Source organism: Molossus molossus, unplaced genomic scaffold (genome assembly GCF_014108415.1).
Source record: "Molossus molossus isolate mMolMol1 unplaced genomic scaffold, mMolMol1.p scaffold_m16_p_14, whole genome shotgun sequence".
NCBI classification, from domain to species: Eukaryota; Metazoa; Chordata; class Mammalia; order Chiroptera; family Molossidae; genus Molossus; species Molossus molossus.
The window spans coordinates 48,952,647-48,972,454 of NW_023425349.1; the positions used below are offsets into that span (position 1 = coordinate 48,952,647).

The 19,808-nt window shown below is 39.1% G+C and overlaps 1 protein-coding gene across 3 annotated transcripts; it reads left to right on the forward strand.

Moving 5' to 3' along the window:
• The first annotated feature begins 18 nt into the window (after positions 1-18).
• Positions 19-11,082, forward strand: ZFAND5 (zinc finger AN1-type containing 5). 3 transcript variants are annotated; one of them, XM_036260738.1, is made up of 6 exons: positions 19-517; positions 4,664-4,823; positions 5,252-5,363; positions 6,000-6,103; positions 8,648-8,773; positions 9,454-11,082. In XM_036260738.1, exons 2-6 carry the CDS (start codon positions 4,673-4,675, stop codon positions 9,600-9,602), a joined length of 642 nt encoding a protein of 213 aa, XP_036116631.1. In that variant the 5' UTR covers positions 19-517; positions 4,664-4,672; the 3' UTR covers positions 9,603-11,082. The 3 variants fall into 3 exon arrangements, with proteins under 3 accessions (XP_036116631.1, XP_036116630.1, XP_036116629.1); XM_036260737.1 differs by lacking the exon at positions 19-517 and adding an exon at positions 1,541-2,677 and having other exon boundaries at positions 4,667-4,823; XM_036260736.1 differs by lacking the exon at positions 19-517 and adding an exon at positions 1,544-2,677.
• The last annotated feature ends 8,726 nt before the right edge of the window (positions 11,083-19,808 follow it).

Here is a 19,808-nt window from a genome sequence, read left to right on the forward strand (position 1 = left end):
AGTCGGCCGGACCGCGGACCTGTCTGCATGTAGTCGCGGGGCTCGCTCGCTCCCGGGAGCCACGGCCTCATCGGCGGTCGCACAAGCGCCGGAGAGCGCCATCAGCGGGCCCCCGCGGTGCCCAGTCCTCGCTGCGCGCGCACCGCTCTCCCTCGGAGTCGGCCGTACCCGCCGCCGGTGGAGGCGTGAGGAAACGAGGGGCGAGCGCCGCGAGCAGCGTTAGCCGCCGCAGCCTCCGGTCCTCCCTCCGCCTCCCCCTCTGCTCACCCCCCCCGCTTCCCTCCTCCCACTTCCCGAGCTCCGGCGTGTCCCGGCCACGCTCGGTGCTACTGCAGGAACAAAAGAAGGACCCCGCGGCGGCGGCAGCGCCACCTCCGCCTGCGGCTCCTACCCGCTCCCGGCCCGCGGCGGCGGCGGCGGCTCCAGGGGGCCCGGCTCGCCCATCTGAGGCTTCTGCCCGGCCCCACCGCGCCGGCGTCGCGCGCAAGCTCGACTCCTGCACTTCTGGTCACGCAGGGTGAGTGGTGGGGAGCCGGGGGAGGGCGCCCGGCTGCTCGTGCCGGGCCGGGGGTGGCCTTGCGGGGACCGGAACGCCACGGGGCTCCGGCGAGGCCCGAGCGGGTCGCGGATGGCGGCATCCGGGGGAGGGGAGCCCGCCCGCTCAGGAAACACAAAGACGGCGGCGTCATCCTGTCGTCGTGGCCCGAGCCTCGGCTCCCTGCGCCCCGGGCTTACTCCCTAACCCACCGTCGGGAACAATACCCGGCGTGCGCCCTCCGGGCGTGGGGACGCAGGCTCCGGGCCCCGGGCCTCCATCGCGAGAGTCCCGGTCGCCCTTGGCGGCGGCGCCCGACGTGGGCAGCCCGACCCGGGGAGACAAAGAGGCGGTGGCCGCGTCCCCGGCCCCCACTCCCCACACCCCCCCAGCTCCCCGCAGCCTCCTCGGGGGAGCCGTTGAAGCCCGGGGGTCGGTGCAGGCCCGCAGGGTGAGGGGCCGGCCTGCCCTGCGGAGGGTGCTGTCTGCATGACTCAGTGGTTTTTGGAGAAGGCCCTGTTGGGCTTTCCTGAGCGAGGCCTGTGCTTGGCGAGGGGTGGGGGACCAGTGGGACCCGAACTTGTTCTAAAACCCGCTGGAACGTGGGTGAGGGGGCCCTCTCTGTCGTCTTGTGTTAGTTTTACCTACGTTGGTGGCGTTTCTCGCCCAGGATCCCTTTCATGAACGAAATGGAGCACCTTCCCCTTTGTTTCGTGCATTTAGGGTGGTGAACGTGAAATTCTGTGCTCTTCTTGCAAAGCCCCCAGTGGAGCTGTGTTTTGGGAAAGGCCCGGGTTGTCTTTATTGATTGAATGCCTCCTAAGAATCTGGTCTAAGGACATACAGGTGTAAAGTAATATAGGTCACGGAGCCCCCCTGTTCTTAAACCAGATATTCAGGTAATTTACAGGCATATAAAAAAAACCTGAATTCCATTTTACTTATTTTTAAAAAGCAGGATTTTAAAATTGAATTAGGGAAAATATTGCGATTTAGTATTTCAAGTTTTTTCTTAAAATGTTCCTGTAAAGGGATTTGTTGTAGTTTTCCCTTATTTTCTCTCTCAGGCCTGGTATTAAGCCTGGAAAGAAGCCTTTTAAAATTACACTGATCTCCATTTGGCAAAGAGGAAACTGAGATAGGTAGAATGAGGTCTTGCCCAAGGTCACTGGCTTAGAGGTAGATTAGAGGCTAGAACTCAGGTATCAACTCCAGGTGAGTGGGCATTCTTAACATCTTTTAACATTATGTGTGCCTGAAAGAACTAAAATCCATGTTTTTAAAAGCCCCCCCTTTTTTTAAATTGGAGGCTGGAGAGTTTTTCAGTTGCATGTCCACGTTTGGTGGGATTTTTTTGAAGCTATGGATTAGAGGAAGCCAAACCTAGAAAAATAAATATTTCACCTGTATGCAATAGAGCTGGCACATAATGCTCAAGTTTCTATCAGCTTAAAGGGTACTAAATAGTAATGGTACTGTATTTTTCTAAAACATTGCCAAGTAGGAGGAAACCACAGTACCTAATGGCAAGCTTCCTCCGCCCCCAAAAAAGAATAAATTGCAACTCATCATGAGGATTCTTGCTGCTTTGCTCTCTCTGCTGTGCTTGGTTTTTATAAACAACCCTGGCCATTTTGCTTCATGATGATTAATGATGCCTGCTTGCATCTTCTAGATTGGATTTGAGATTGTTCTCTAACCCTCCCTACATTAGAAAAAAACTATAGCAGCATAAATGGCATCTTTTTGTTTTGTTTTCTTATTATATTAGATGTGTGAACTCTGCATCCTTAGTTTTGGGGGTTGTGTAGGAGTTGGCAGGCTCTGAGATATAAATAGAAGCTGATTTCAGAGGCCCCCTGTTGACTAGGCTTTATGTGAGAGCCTCCATCCAGCTCAGCCTGTCACATTGCAGCCTTGTGACAGGCTGAAACGCCCGCCCATGTGATCTAAGCTTCTGAGAAATATTAAGGCAAGCTGTGCACATGTGATGGCATTTTAAAGCTGGCTTTCTAGGGGGAAACAATCTACAAGATGAGAAGACATGTCCTGTTGTCTCAGAGTTGGAGGGTATTTATAGTGAATTGAAGATGGTAGATGTGTTTTCTGAAGAAGGAAAAGTGGAATACTTTGCATGTCAAAGTGAGTGAGATCATAGGATGAGATTGCCCCCTCCCTGTTTTATTTATATAAAATGGAAGATTTTAAGAATCAGATTAACAAATATTAATGTTTGTTGGCTCAAACATTTAATAGCCAATTTGCTATTAAAGCCACTGTCAGGTGATACTGCAAGCTCGTATAGAAAGTGTGAGCTAGCATAATTCTTAAACTGGGTCGAAGGAATGGCCCAACTTTTTCTTTAGGATAAAGATTCAGATTTATTATTTGAAGTATTTTTTACACATATTATGCTCAAATTTTTAAAAATCCAGCTGTTTATTAATAAACTTCGTAAGGGATGTTGAAATGTTTACACTACTCTGCTCCAAAATGAGTCAGCTAAATTCCACTTCCTATTTAAAGAGCCAGTGTCAACTATATTAGTACTATTGTTTGAAGTAAGTTGTGGATCTTGGTCACTCTCCACACAAGCTTAACTGGCTTGAAATATTTTAAAGCTTGAAAGTGATGTATTTTTGCTAACAGAAGCAAAGGTTGTTATTATTTAACTGGGAAAATAATTGTGAGGATTATGCCATGTCAGAGTTGGTCAGTCCTCTCCCATCTTTTATAAAAATAATTTTGTTAGTAAAAATTTCTAATAACTGTTATGACATTTTTTAAAATAATTCACTAAAGAATGTATTTTAGAAGTGGTAGTTGGGAAAAGGCATGAAATTCCAGAAGGTGGCAAGCTGTAACTTGAAGTATTTCCCTGCACTTATTTGAAATATTCATAATTTAATAAATCATAAGTGATCTCTATTATCGACAGTAAGGTGCATTTAAATGACAGTGACAAATTAGAGCAAATGACCTTTTGAGAAAATGTTGTCAAGTATGATTTTTGTATATACATACATATTTTTAGTTGTCACAGTAACCCACATTTTTCTTAAATAGTGTGTATTTTCTCTTAACTCAAGAAAATTTACTAAGTTTAGCAAAATATTACTCTATGCTAGTTTTAACAAAGCTTGTGGAAAATGCTTTGTGGAGTGTGCTTTCTGTGGAGTTTTTTCTAGTAACCTAACATTAACCATTACTGAAGATGTATTTAAATTGCTTTACTTTGCCTTATTGAAATTGGGCTTGAAAAGGTTTTGTTTTCTGGTATGAGAAAGACAAGCACTTGTTAAATTTAAGCAATAGAGCCTTTGGCTGAGAAATCTGTGGTTAATAATTTTCCGTTGCAGGTTTCTAGGCACTGACTTGAAAGTACTGACCAAGACTTCACACCTCAAATGTAGAACATAAAAGCATAAGCAACTGACCCCCTAAATTCTTAGAGCTTCACTTGTTGTTTCCAAGGTAACAGGAAAGGCCAGATGATCTACCAGTCTGTTATAAAGGTGTTGCAGCATTTTAAAAGTACAAATGTCCTGCCCTGTAGCAGAGTTGTTGAATTACTATTCGTGCCCAAGTATGTTCAGGTGTTAAGAAAACTTTACAGCTGCATCTAAAATGTGGCTAGTTTTAAAGAACCACTAGTAAATCTCAAGAGTCCATAATTAAGATTTGTAGTTTTTTTTTCTCATTTGCAAGTTCCATTTAATATATTTTTAACCATTGTGAAGAAGAGCAAGACATCAGCTGCCTAAATTGATTCAAACATAATGCTGATATCAGGCATAGTGACCTTTTCGGAAATTGAAACAAAAAATAGTGACAGGTGAAATAAATACATTTTTATGTTTAATGGTAGAATTTTCTTGTCTGAGAGAATGTGAAGTCATAGGTTGTTATTTATTGAGCTAGAAAACAATTACTTTCATGCCCTTTATTTTATAAAGGCAGCAAAATTTTCTTGGACTACTCTTTAATGATTAGCACAATTTGGTTCTTTGTTAGAAATAGACTTGGTATTTAGGAAAATGTACACTGGCGCCCATCGTATACTAATTTAGTGATTTTATTTTGGTTACATGTTAGTTTCTAAAAAACAATTTTTTTTTTTTTTTATAGCAGAAAAATATGGCTCAGGAGACTAACCAGACCCCAGGGCCCATGCTGTGTAGTACAGGATGTGGCTTTTATGGGAATCCTAGGACAAATGGAATGTGTTCTGTTTGCTACAAAGAACATCTTCAGAGGCAGCAGAATAGTGGAAGAATGAGCCCAATGGGTAAGTTGTTTCCAAGGAAAAACCCATTTGAAGAACTAACTGGTGAACAGAAAATATAGAGCCAAGAATTGGGGCCCAAGACTGAGAATCAATGCTGAAAGCCCAAAGAGAGAAGACCTGAGAAACTTGAAATTAAAGCAACGGCCCAAGTACTTGGCATGACTACATCAGGAATGAATGACTACCTACAAACATCTTGACTAGCTATGCATTTTTCTCTTTGAGGTTTTGTTTCGTACTTGTATTTACTGGATATGACTTTTTAGTATATATTTTTGTTTGGATACTCACTCAGGTGTAGGATTCTCCAGCACAATGAAAATGCTTAAATCACTAACCTAATTAAATGCAAGTATTTGTTACTTATTAATAGTCTTGATACTGAATGTAGTATTTCTTTGTTTCTTACAAATCCTTTTTTTAAATAGGGACAGCTAGTGGTTCCAACAGTCCTACCTCAGATTCTGCATCTGTACAAAGAGCAGACGCTAGTTTAAACAACTGTGAAGGTGCTGCTGGCAGCACATCTGAAAAATCAAGGTAAGATTGAGCATTTCAGAGTTTTTATGATAATACAAAGAGGAAATAAAGATTACCTGTGTTATCCATACAATTATAATTATGACTGTTCATAGATAATAAGGATGTTAATATATCATATTCCCTTGGCTTTGCATGTGTTGCACAGTCATGGATTTCAGTATCTTTTAATATATGATCTTGTAGGTCATTGAGTAAAGATGTATCTTACAAAGTACTCCAAAACACCCCCAAGGATGCTGTGTTGAGAATGCTGTGCTTTTATTTTCTTGTAATTGAGGTTTAGAGACTGTAGGGAGTGAGGCTCTGCAGACTTTAGTGTAATGCCACACGAGGCATTTTGGCAAAACTGCCCCCTTTTGCCCTTAAACAGATTACAGGCACAGCTAAAAATTCTGGTTGGCTATAATAAAACATTGTGACTTATACAAATATGCAGCCTTGGATTTATCAAATTGCTTTCTTTATTCTCAACCGTTATTGCTGAGCATCCGATACTCGTTTAAAATTTTAGATTATTTACTCCATTTGATTATGTTGGAAATGATATATAATTTAAAGTTGAACTGACAACTTATTATCTCAATAAAGAAGTACCCTTAACATCTTTAAAAATGTTTGCTTGAACTCAAATAGAAATGTGCCTGTGGCTGCCTTGCCTGTAACTCAGCAAATGACAGAAATGAGCATTTCAAGAGAGGACAAAATAACTACCCCGAAAACAGAGGTGTCAGAGCCAGGTATGCTTTTTGTTTAATACTAGTTCAGTTCTGGACTTTGCAGTATGAGAAAAGGGTTGGTGGGGGATTCATTTCTTCCCATTGAAGGACCAAAGAGGGAGAGAGCCCAAAAATACAGGCTGAGCAAGAACCACTCTCTTTAGAGAGTGTAAAATAGTCACTCTACTCTCTTCTTCTCTACCCCCCACCAGCCCCCACACCAATAAAAATGCAAAGTTTCTAATCTGGAGACTGGAAGTATTAAGAATTTATTAAACTTAAATAATGGTTTACTCACTGTTTTATTCAAACAAAAGAACATTAAATACTAAAACTTACAAGTTGAAGTATAGGATTCCACATTTTGTGAGAGTTTAAAAGTCAGTATGGAAAGGCATTTTTGGTTTTCATTAGATAGTAACTTTGAGTCAGTGCTTGATTTATATAGTGCATCCACAAGTACTCTAATGTATTAGCCAGAAGATTGACTTGCTTGAATTACCTGTGCTAGGCCTAGAACAAGGATCTATGTATACTATAGTGCACATAGTTCATTTTTGATCAGTTCATTATTTCCTGGTAGTGTTGCCTGAACACAATAGTATAAAACTTTATTGTGAAGAAATGATGTCAGTGGATATATAGTCTGCTTTGGAGACTTGCTTTTAATAACATCACAAGCATATGTGAACTATATGAATCTTAATTTACAAAGTTAAAGTGAAAATTTATAAGTTGGGCAAGTGAATCCATATTTGATATTTTGAAATAAGTTCCATCCTTCTGAAAAAGCGGACCAGATTTGTGTGCGTGTGTTTGTGTGTGTGTGTCTAAGGTTTCTGGTTTTGTTTGTTTTTTTCTTTATTGATTTTTAGAGAGAGAGGAAGGGAGAGGGAGAAACATCGATGAGAGAGAACATTGGTTGGCTGCCCTCCTGCATGCGCCTCACTGGGGATTTGGCATGTGCCCTGTCCGGGAATCAAACTGGCAAGCTCTTGGTGCATAGGTTGATGCTCAACCATTGAGCCACACCAACCGCGCTAGGTTTCTGTTATTGAAACACAAAATTAGTCTGGCCTTGAACAGTAGTCTTTTGGGTTAGATCTGTATCTAGTCTCCACATTTATTATTTCTGAATAGGAATTCTGTAATTTGCTGTTTGCTTTACCTTTTTCTGTATTTGTTTGATTTTTATTAACTCCCTTCTTACCCATATTGAACCACTGTTTAGTTTTTTGCAAGGAAATGGCTGTCACTCCTCTCCGCCCACAAACTATTCTCATACCATCAGGAAAAATTATAGTGAGTTTGTCAAAGTAGATTGTTAGGAATAAGTAATAGGTAGAATAATCTGTTAATCTAATATCAGGCTGTTAATCTCACTGGATAAATTACTAATGCAAATGAGGTATAAATTTGGGGAGAATTTTAGAGTAAGTTGTCATTAAACCAATTGGCTTGTGTCTAGAGTTTGGATTTATGTTACCAGCATTGGTGCTGGCCTATTGTTTAGGCAGTATTTTTAGCATTGCTTATGTTAATTTGCTATTGTTGGGGTTTGGATTAATATTAAAGCTCAGTTTATAGTGTTTCTAATGTAGTTAAGTTACATTTGGTATTCTGTTCTAAATAACTAGTAGTAATGTGAGCTTTAATCCAGTAATGTACAGTTTTACCTTTATATTGATATTCAATTGGTGCTATGTGTGAACTGAAACTTTTAAAGCCTTTTAGGTAGAGATACAGACTTTTTAATGTAAATCAAAAATTCTTGTTTTATCTTTAAAATCCTTAACATTCCAAAGTCAGAACTTCACAAGTACTTATTATTGTCCTACAGTTTGTTGTTTTGGGGGTTTTTTTTGGTATGTGCCCCTAGCCGCTAGGACCCAGTAGGAACTGAACCTGGCACTCTGGTCCAACCGCTGAGCCAAACCAGCCAGGGCCAGTTTGTTAATCTTTCAAAAGAAACTTTCAAAAAAAATCTTCCAGATTCTTCTATGTAAGACGATAAAGCACATGTGAAAATGTGTTAAAATGGCAAAATGATTATTGTGAAATTTTAAGGCCTGAAGATAGTGATTAATGATTTGGTGTTTTACATGTCAAAATTTGCTGGTTTTATCTACACAACCTTTTTTTCTATAAGTATAAAACCAAAATGACTTTTATAGTCAAGTACCACAGAAGTTGTCAACTTTATTTACTGAGTAGTAATGAATTTGAGCAACCCTAATTAAGATGTTTACATGTAGGCGATTGCAATATGGAAAAACTGAATATGTGACCAATGTATCTCAGGTCTTTAAAAACTTTCAGAATCGGGATTTTATTTCTCAGTACTAGGTGTTAAGAGTGGGTTTAAAGGAATTTGAGTGGAATGATAATTTTATAAAATTTAGAGGAAAGTTCTGGTGTAAAAGTAAAATCCTATTTACGCCTTTTTAAGAAAGGCTTACTAAGAATATTAAGGATGTATTTTTTTTTTTCAACTTAGCTAATTGGTTAATTGGCAGCAATTAACTGAACTATTTGACATTTCTAATTTGTACCCTTATATTTCAGTTGTCACTCAGCCTAGTTCATCAGTTTCTCAGCCCAGTACTTCTCAAAGTGAAGAAAAAGCCCCTGAGTTACCCAAACCAAAGAAGAACAGATGTTTCATGTGCAGAAAGAAAGTTGGCCTTACAGGTATTACAGGACACAATAGACAGTGTATATTTTACAGCTAGGGTTCAACAAGGAACTCCTGGTTGCTTCATAAGGTGCTGGTTGATCTTATACGTAAAACATTCTTTCAGGAGTAGAAAGTTTCCAGGGTGGACTAGAGAGGGGGATAGTGGGAAGAAATCTAGTTTGATTTCCATTTATCTCCCTAATTATATGAAATTCACTTAACTTCAAGCCTTATGAATTACTTTCCTTTTTTTAGATTGATAAAAGTTTATCCCATTTGATTCCTTCCTTTGTTCTGGGGAAAAGGTGGCTGAACTAAACAGTAAGCATCTACCTTGAGCCAGGCACAAATACTCTAAATACTTTTAAATTATTTCCTTTAATTGGTTTGTCTTTCCCTAGTTTTCACTTGAAACATTACCCACTTAACATATAGTAGGAGAAGATTTAAATCCAGGTCATTCTGACTCCAGGGCCTGTATAATTTCTACCCTGTGTGATATCTGTAGATGATATTTGAATTTCTCACCATGTCATAGGTGGTTTAAAAGCTCTTGCACAGTTTGAAGTGACAGATTCTGTGTTTATGTTGCAAAGAGCTATGGAAAGTAGGTTCCTTTTCTATAGTGAGTAAGCCCCCCCCCCCCCAATTGCTACAAGTTCCCAAGTGACTCTGCTTCCTCTTGTGTGTACAGGATTTGACTGCCGATGTGGAAATTTGTTTTGTGGACTTCACCGTTACTCTGACAAGCACAACTGTCCATATGATTACAAAGCAGAAGCTGCAGCAAAAATCAGAAAAGAGAATCCAGTTGTTGTGGCTGAAAAAATCCAGAGAATATAAATTACTACTTGTGAAGAGACTGAAACTTTGTTTTTATTTTAATATATCGTAGGAAAACATTAAAGAGCAGATGCATGGCCATTTTTCTTTGATGTTCTCCAGAGTTTTACTTTATACTTGTCTGTCTTATAATTGATATTTTAGGATGTTTGGGTGTTTGTTACAGGCAGAATTGGATAGATACAGCCCTACAAAATGTATATGCCCTCCCTTGAATAAAATTGGATGAAAATCTGCACATCAAATTGAATTACAAATAATAGGGACAAAATTTAGTTCCCACGTGCCAAACAAAACACATGAAATCTCCGCATGTTTGCAGCATATCTGCCTTTTGGGAATGTAATCAAGGTATAATCTTTGGCTAGTGTTATGTGCCTGTATTTTTCTAAAAAATGGTACACCAGAAAAGGACTGGCAGTCTACTTCTACCATAGTTAAACTTCACCTTGTTAATTTCTACAACACGTTCTTTGGAAGCAGGAAGAAGGTGATAAAGAGGATCAGACCTTTCTGTGAAAGCAGTATTTGATGCCATATGTAAGCCTGGCTAATTGGTCAAAGCGCTGTCAAATAAGACATTGCAACTGGTTATAAGAGCAAAACCATCAAGCAACAGGGTCTGGAGCTATCATTGAAGCTTATTGTGCTGGCCTGCACCAGAAGATGTCTGCATTACTCACATTGCTAAAAATGTTGTGTAGCACAGAACTGCACTAGGATTAATTTGTTTACAAGAAGAAATTAAAACTACGTTTGGTTTTCACATACAGCAGCTCTATTGAATAACATGCATCTGACTTTTTAAGTTGCAAAGGTATCTGAACAGTTAATTTTTCATGTGCATCTTTTGTTGAATGTTTTGGTTCAAGAAAGAATGTTTAAAGCTTTTTTAAAGACTTCGGTTCTTAACGTAACTGTACCCTTCTGCATGGAAAATCATAACCAACATGGCTGCAGTAGACTTCTTAGTGGTATCCAGCACCACTTGCAGAGGGCTGCTTTATCATAACAATTGTACTTGGGTGTAGGACTCTAGTGTTCTTGGGTGTGTTGCATGGGCTGCATTATTTACAGCATTGTACAATAACAACTAGAAGAGGCAGTATACTTCACTGATGCTTGTCTGGTAATATCACTTCTGTGTTATAATGGAAGGTTTTCTGTGATGTATGAAACTTGTGTTTTTTATATATAAATGAGTATAGTTAGATTAGTGTTGTGGTTATTGCCTGTTTTCATCTGTAAATAGTTAAGTATGTACACGAGGAACTACTTCTGATTTATTGCAGTGTTCAGTCCTAGTTTTTACTTTTATTAAAGCATTCAAATTTGCTTTCAATTTTATGTACCTTAGTTCTGAGTTAGATTTGCAGATGTGTACAGATAGTTCATATTTATGTATTGCACATAATCATGCTATCCAGCATTGATGCTATATTGTATTATGTAAATAATAAAAGCCATGTACAGAGGGAAATTTCCACTTGTTCATTGGGTATTTAAGCCATAGCTAGACATCCTACAGGGGGTTGATTAGAAAATGTTTCATAATCAATTACTTAGTTGCATATGTAGATTTTGCATGGCTATGTAAGTTTTTCCCCATTGCCATCTAATCGTGTTCAGGTGAGAACCATGAGATGAGTTTTGTAAAATACCTTCAAGTATGATACATAATAGGCAATTGTTTTTTTTTTAAGAAATGAGGCTATTTTAGGATCTTAAAAGTCAACACTTAAGAATGAAATTTGAATAATTATGGTCTGTTACCTGCATAGTTTTATTTTCCTTCTGTTTTGGGTGGCTCTAATGTAGAGATGGATCCATGGGCTTGGTTCTTGAAGGTGTCATGTGGGGTAACAATAGAACCAATGCTTCTTAGTGATGGGATTTTTGATGGGAAATTCTTACCCTGGTTCATTATCACTTGTTAACAGTTTGGGTGTTGATACTTTTGCTTCCAGTGGGGAAGATATGTAGACATCTGATAAGGATAGTATCTCCTGAAATATGAAAGATACTGAAGAATCACGATTGATAAGGTTTAAAACTAAGACATTTCTCCCTCAGTGCTACTTCTGTCAACATTTATTTTAACTCTAAGGTTTTGAAATCAAAGAGCGGTAAGTGGGGGATAAAACAGAAAGATGATGAACCCTTGAACTTCACTGGCCTATAAAGATCTTTGAATAAATATTTTTATAATCTTGTATAAGAAATGTTAATTGAGAACAGATTTGATCTTTGTCAGAAGCATCTATTGGGGAAAAGGAAACCTAAGTGTGTAAGGGAGCTAAGAAGGTTCAATTCTACAGAGTTGCATTCAAACTGGAATGTTTCTTTGGCAAGAATAAAAATGGGCTTTAACTTTGAAATGTATACTGAGATACTAGGCATTTTAAATGTACCATGTTTCTCAAACATCTCTGCACTTCAAAAATGTTCAGCTGGACAAACTGATGACATGAATTACTGTATGACCTTGGTCTACACCTTTTATCATATCTCTTCAGCAGGCTTTAATCTGTAAAAATGAGCCCTTGGTTTGGGGATCTGAGGTGGGCTTCCCACAGTGAATCAATTTGAAAAGAAAACTCAAGCAGTGTGTGGCATACTGGTGAAGAGGGTAATGGACCCTGGAACCAGGCTTCAACTCTAAAGATGGTAACTGCTTGGCACATAGTATTTCCTATTAAATTTGTTAAACATTTTTTAGAGCTGTTTTAGATTCACAATAAAATTGATAGGAAAGTATAGAGGTTAACCATACACCCTCTCTCCACACATATATATCCTCTATTACATCTCCCACAAGAGGTACATTTGTTGAAACTGACTCATAATCACCCATTGTCCATTTTTTACAAGTTCACTGTTGGTGTTACACATACTATGGGTTTGGACAAATGTATAATGAATGGTATGTATCCGTCATGGTATAGAGTATTTTCACTGTCCCTAGAATCCACTGCCTCTGCCTACTCCCTACAATATCCCAACACCTGGCAACCATTGATTTTTTTACTGTCGATATTCTGCCTTTTCCAAAATGCCATATAGTTGGACTCGTACAGCATTTAACCTGTACAGATTGGATTCTCTCACTTAGTAATATTCACAAATTTCCTTCATGATTTTATGACTTGATCGCTTATTTCTTTTCAGTGCTGAATAATATTCTATTGTCTGGATGTGCCATAGTTTATCCTTCTGAAGGACATTTTGGTTCCAAATTTTGGCAATTATGAATAAAGTTGCTATAAACATTGGTGTGTAAGTTTTGTGTGGAAATAAGTTTTCAAATCCTTTGGGTAAACACCAAGTATGATTGCTGAATTATATAAGAATATGTTTAGTTTTGTGAAAAGTTGCCAAACTTCCAAATGGCTGTTCCATTTTTGTATTCCTATCAGCAATGTATGCGAGTTTGTGTTGCTCTACTTTTTTTTTTCTTTATTGATGTTAGAAAGGAAGGGAGAGGGAGAGAGATATAGAAACATGGATGAGAGATCCCTGGCCAGTTTGGCTCAGCGGTTAGAGCATCAGCCCACGGATCAGTCTCAGGTTCAGTTTCCACTAAGGGCGCATACTCCGTTGCAGTTTGTCCCCGGCCCAGGTTTTAGGGTTGTGTGAGTGGCAACCACTCGATGTGTCTCTCTCACATCTATGTTTCTCTCTCTTCCTCCGTCTTTCCCTCCTGCTCTATCTGAAGATAAAAGTCCTCTAGTGGGATTAAAAAAAAGAGACATTGATGAGAGAGAACATCGATTGGCCACCTCCTGTATACCCCCCACTGAGGATCGGGCCCACAACTTGGGCATGTGCCCTGCTCAGGAATCAAACTGGCAACCTCTTGGTTCATGGGTCAACGTTTAACCACTAAGCCACACTGACTGGGCCTGTTGCTCTACATCTTTACCAGCATTTAGTGTTGTTAGTATTCCAGATTTTGACCAATAGATATGTAGTATTCATTGTTTTCATTTGTTTCCCCGATGACATAGAGCATCTTTTCGTATTATTTGCCATCTATTTATCTTTGATGAGGTGTCTGGCAAGGTTTTTGGCCCATTTTTTAACCGGGTTATTTGAGGTGAGTTATAGTTTTTTCTATATTTTTTCAATAGTCTTCTAGTAGATATGTGTTCTGCAAATATTTTCTCCCAGCCTATGGCATGTTCTCATTCTCTTGAATTATTAATTTTAATGTCATAGAATAATTTCTAAAACTTAGAATTATTTGAGAATGAACAAGATAGATTACATTAAGTTGTATAGTGAAAAGTTAAAGTTCTGCAACTTTAAAATTTTCTATTTGAAGTGATTAGAATCATTCCTTTCATTAAGGTTTTCTTTGCACATGTCTTAAACAAAGTTTATAGCAAGTAACTAAAAATGAGCAAATGTCTACTAAGTAATGTAATAGCAACATGTTAACCATTTTACTGTTGTAAATTTTTGAGTCAGTAATACATTCACTGGGTTAAAAAACAAATTTGTGGATATACATTGAGAAGCAAGGCCTCTTTCATCCTGTCCCATCCTCTCCAAGACACATGTACATTTGAGGTAACTACCATAACTTGGAAAGGTTGTTTGATCTCTTCCAGGTCATGTAAATGTTTGACTTAATTTGACTCTTGTTTGCATAATTGCAAAGATGTACTGATTTTTATTCATAAGTATTAGCTTATAATTTTGGAGAGAATGATGGGGGTGTTTGTTGGTTGATTAGCAATAAGATTATATAACCTTAAACTACATAGAAGGGTTTCTGTGGGTGAGATAGGTAGTTAATGAAAAGTAACTTGAAATTTGACAGTAGTTTTTTGTATTTGTACAATCTGCCTTAAAAAAGTACATGTATAAAATACAAAAATTTCATTTAATATTTATAACTATTTCCATATGCAAACACTGGTTTTTAATTCATATAAAAAGCATTGAGCACTGTTTTTGTGTTTTCGCCAAGAATTCATTTCTGTTCTAGTCCTGGTAGTAAAAGATACACCACTTTGTGGGATAAATGTAAGACTTCATCTTGTCTGCAATTAAGTACTATTTTCCTTTTTAGTATAGGTAGTTGATATTTCTAAGTCCTACTTCACATCAACAGCAAGATGACAGATGTTAGAGGTTATTTTTTTTAATTGGTTAATATATTTAATTGGTTTTGAATATATTTTTCCTTTGGATTTTGATTAAAACTATCAGCACAGAACCTCAGATTGTATATATAAATATATATCACTACTATAACGAGGCTGTCCAGAAATTAGGATAATCTATCTACCAGTCTACTCAGAAGTTAATAGAAAACCTTTCTGACACGTTCCTAAATTTTAGTTGAGTGCAAGAACTGTTCAGAAAATAGGATTTTCTTAAGCACTTACCCTTTAGAGCTCAAGAATGAACCAGGAAAAAAATGTATAAATAAATTACCCGTCATGAGTGTCAGAGTAAATTTCTCTGATCCTGTGTGTATAATCCTTGACAAATTAAAAGATGGCATCTGAGCCTTGCTACATAATATGCTTATGTGTGGTACTACATCTCATTTATAGAACCTCAAGAACTGATAGTACTTTTTTTTTTTAAGCATAGCTTTAAAAGAAAAGTTACATATCTTGATGTTCTGATTCTATGTCCACCCCTATGAGAAAAGTACTTTCTTGCTAGGGCAATGTTTCTTTCTGTACCCTTCCCCTCGACACAAGAAATATCACCCACATACTAAGAATATTTGGCTTCTAATGTCTTGTCCTAGTAATTGCTACTGTGAAGCTAAATCCTAGCCCTGACTGGTTTGGCTCAGCAGTTAGAGCGCTGGCCTGCGGACCAGAGAGACCGGTTCAGTTCCCACTAAGGGCACGTATCTAGGTTGCGGTTTGACCCTGGCCCGGTTGGGGTTATGTGGGTGGCAACCAGTCAATGTGTCTCTCTCACATCGCTGTTTCTCTCTCTTCCCCCCTCCTTCCTGCTCTATCTGAAAATAAATGCAAAAATGTCCTCGGTAAGGATTTTTTAAAAAACCCTAAATTCTATTGTAAAAATATATACTTAAAAATGAATGGCTTTTAGCCTTCAGAATCTAGTATAGTTAAATGCCTGCTAAAATTACCTATATTTAAACAACTTTCGTTTTTAGCTATTCTGCAGCTTCTTCGTTTGGTTGACATGAAAATTAGATTGTTTTGCATGTCTGGGACAGCATAACCAATTTTTTCAGTAGCTAGATTATATATCAATGACAAGTAATAGACTGTGAGAGATTTAATAAATAAAGTAATGATACCTGTTAGAAAAACTGCAACTTACAGGCATTAAAATATGCATTCATCTTCAGGAATGGTCTTTTTCAGATAGAGCTGGAGGGAGGGTGGGAGGAAGAGAGAGAGAGAGAAACATCAATGTGAGAGAGACACATCGAGTGGTTGCCACCCACACAACCTCACTGGGGCCGGGAACAAACTGCAGCCGAGGTATGTACCCTTAGCGGGAACCAAACCCAGGTGTCTCTGGTCTAAGGGCCGACACTCCAACCGCTGAGCCAAACTGGCCAGGGCAGGAATGGTCTTTTAACAGTTAAGTGATAAGCATGTCTATTTGGGTTTTGATTGAAAGAAAGTGAGACTTCTAAAGTGGATTAAGAGTAGCAGTTTTTACTTGGAAAATAGAGACAGAGAATTTTATAGATTAAGACAATTATCACAGCTAACTAGTGACCAAATCTGCCCAATGACATGCAGCCCTTAACCTAAAACACCCAGATTGGACTGAACATGATAATACTGAATTATAGCATTTCAAGCTTTATAGTAAAGTTAATTTTTCAGTGTCATGTATGAGGAAAGCTAAGGATCAACCATTGATTTTTAAAATGAGCTAGGTGTGCCTGGCTGGAGTGCTTCAGTGGTTGAGTGTTGACCCAGGCACCAAGAGGTCACCGGTTCAATTCCCGGTCAGGGCACATGCCCAGGTTGTGGGCCCGATACCCAGTGGGGACATGCAGGAGGTGGCTAATCAATGCTCTCTCTCATTGATGGTTCTATCTCTCTCTCCCTCTCCCTTCCTCTCTCTCTAAAATCAATAGAGAAAAAAAAAGATTAAAAAAAATGAGTTAGGTGTGTGATATGTAGTAGAAACCAAATGACACGGGCCTATTAAAGTTGTTACAAGTGGGTTCCCATGGTTTGCATCTGAGAGGCTCTGTCATCCACTGAGAACTGAGAGGAGCAAATACATTTTTGTATTTGAAACTGAGCTTCTGCCTATGGCCTAGGCATGCTGGGTGTGAGCAGGATACGTGAGGCATACATGGTTTCAGAGTTCAGGAGATCAGGAACTAGTTCGATGGATAAGAATGACCCTCTGAATTACTGAATTGGCATGTTGATTCTAGAACTGAGAAAGTAAATTTCTCTTGAGTTTCATAAGGTAGGTCAGAATAAATGTTGCATAGTTTCAGATATAGATCGTCATTTGAATGAAGCCTTTTCTCCCAGGAATAATACAACTTACAAAATGTCTCCATGTTGTAGGCAGAGTAAATTTTTCATTTCAGGGTGGAAGAGCAATGGTGTAGGTGGTGTTTAGATACTAGCTTTAAGTCCGTGGGTTTTGTGGCTCAAAAAAGCGTGTTTCTCTGGAAAAGTTACTTAAAATCTTGAATACCTGAGTGCCTTCACCTATGCAGACTTTAAGGATTAAAATGATGTTGCATGTGACACATATTGATACAGATTTTTATTTATTTATTTATTTATTTATTTATTTATTTATTTATTTATTTTTTAATCCACACCCAAGGACATTTTTCCATTTTTTGTTCAGATAGAGTGGGAGGGAGAGAGAGAGAGAAACATCGACGTGAAAGGGACACATCGAGTGGCTGCCACCCGCATGACCCAACCAGGGCCGGGGACAAACTGCAACCAAGGTACATGCCCTTAGCAGGAACCGAACCCAGTTCTCTCTGGACCGCAGGCCAACGCTCTAACCGCTGAGCCAAACTGTCCAGGGCCATATTGATACAGTTTAGGTGTTTTAACATTACTAACCCCTGGAAAGGCCATATTCACAGGTGTTTAAGAGACCAAGTTATGATCTATACAGTGTAATCAGTCATTAACTAAAACTCATGTGGTGGGATGGAAATGAAATCCCACCACTAGTTTCTCTCCGCAAGCCTGACCATTTTAAAGCTGGGATCCGTGGGTCCCTGAAATGGCATGCAAAATTTGGTGTCTGTGTTTCTTGGCAGAATTTTCAAATTGATCCATGACTCAGAGAGACTCAGGATCTAAATGGCCTTCTTGAGAAGATACGTAAGTATTTGAAGAGGGAGTTAGCTGTTACATAAACCAGGAACACCAAGTCTGCCTGGTACAGCTGCTGCCCCAGCGGCAATAGCAGAAGAAAAGTATACCTTCCCTTCTCCTGCTAGACGCAGCAACAATGGCTCCACGGACTGAAGGCGGAAATGAATTGGTGGGTCACAGAGTCTTCCAGTCCTTTTAAAAGTAATCTTGGCTGCCGGTCTGGCTCAGTGGACTGAGTGTCCCATGGACTGAGAAGTGTTAGTTCAATTCCTAGTCAGGGTACATGTCTGGGCTGCCAACTCTATCCCTATTGGGGGTGTGCGGGAGCAGCCAATCAATGTTTCTATCTCCCTCTCTCTCTCAAAAATAAACATAATTAAAACATTTTAAAATAAAATAAATAAAAATAATCTTGCCTAGTCCTGGCCTGTTTTCTCAGTGGTTAGAGCATCAGCCCACAGATCAAAGGGTCTCAGGATTCATTCCCGGTCAAGGGCATGTACCTGGGTTGTGGATTCAATCCTCCACCCCAGTCGGGGTCTCTCTCCCTCCCTCCCTTCCACTCTATCTAAAAAAAAAAAAAAAAAAAAAAAAAAATCCTTGAAAACATATCCTTGGGTGAGGATTAAGAAAACTAAGTAAATAATAAGATAGAAATAATCTTGCCTTACTGTTTTAGTTTGCTTTTCTTCGTTACCCTCTCTTCCTCCTCCTCCCAAACCCAGACCAGACTCTCAAACCTTGTGCTTTGCATGACACACGTACTTGCAAGCCAGGAAATGTGAGTTTCAAGTGCAAACCTTAGAAGTCCAAATGTCCTCTCAGCCCAACTGAATTGTCAGGACAGTGTTCTTCTGTGTGACAGAGAGAAACTAAACCACCCCTATACTGTAATTTCCAAGGCTAAAATAGTACAGAAGTTGAAATTCTCTCTGAGTCATTTTAGGACAACAGAGCTCAATTACTGAGTGATCTGCCTGCTGTTACCAGAGGGATGTTTTAGAATCCATCTTCGCACCCTCCCGATGCTCCTAATCCTTCCCAATTCATTGATCCAGGCACTGAAAATGGATGAGATTTGCCTAAATCATGCCTAAAAGTGGCAAGGTAGCCTAAATCTGCTAACAGAGTCATTCCTAAAACTAAAACTGTGGATCACCAAAATCAACTGGAGAGCTAATACAAAACAAAAAACATACTTGGGTTTCAGTTCATTCCCACTAAATCAGAATAGCTGGGAGAATCTATTTCTGACAGCTCTTCCCTAAGTGATTCTGTTAACCAGATTTGGAAAACACTTCTGAGAATATGTCTCTTCTGCTGCAAACTAGACCCTTGCAGTGTGAAGGGAGATAAACACAGACAGTCCTATGCCTCTCGTACTTGAACAGTTGCAAACATAGTTTTTTGTGTCTGTGTATTCTCCCCATTTTAAAGCGCTGGTATACATGGTCTCCTGTTAGAACTCTTGTATTTATTTTTTTCTATCCATGATTTGTAAGACTACATTGGAGAATTTTGCAAAATGCTAGCAAAGAAGAAAATCCTTTTTAGTTTTAATCCCATAGCTCCTCAACATGGTAGCTCAGACATTTCATCTGGAAAATCCTTCCAAAAGTAATTACTTAGTTGCTTTGTTCTTTGGAGGACAGTGAAATTCAACAATAAAATTCAAACAATAAAGTTTTGGAACTTATCTATCAGTCTCACCTTCAACTTTATTGGTGGCACTTGCTTCATTTTTCTACAACTTCTCTGCCTGAGTAATTCACCCATTTTACCTACTTGTGCACTGATTGATACTCTTTTATTTGCCAGCCTTTACGGACAGCAATTTAGAGCTGTGGTCTCCGTGTTGCAGCTCTGGAGAAAGGTCAAGGAA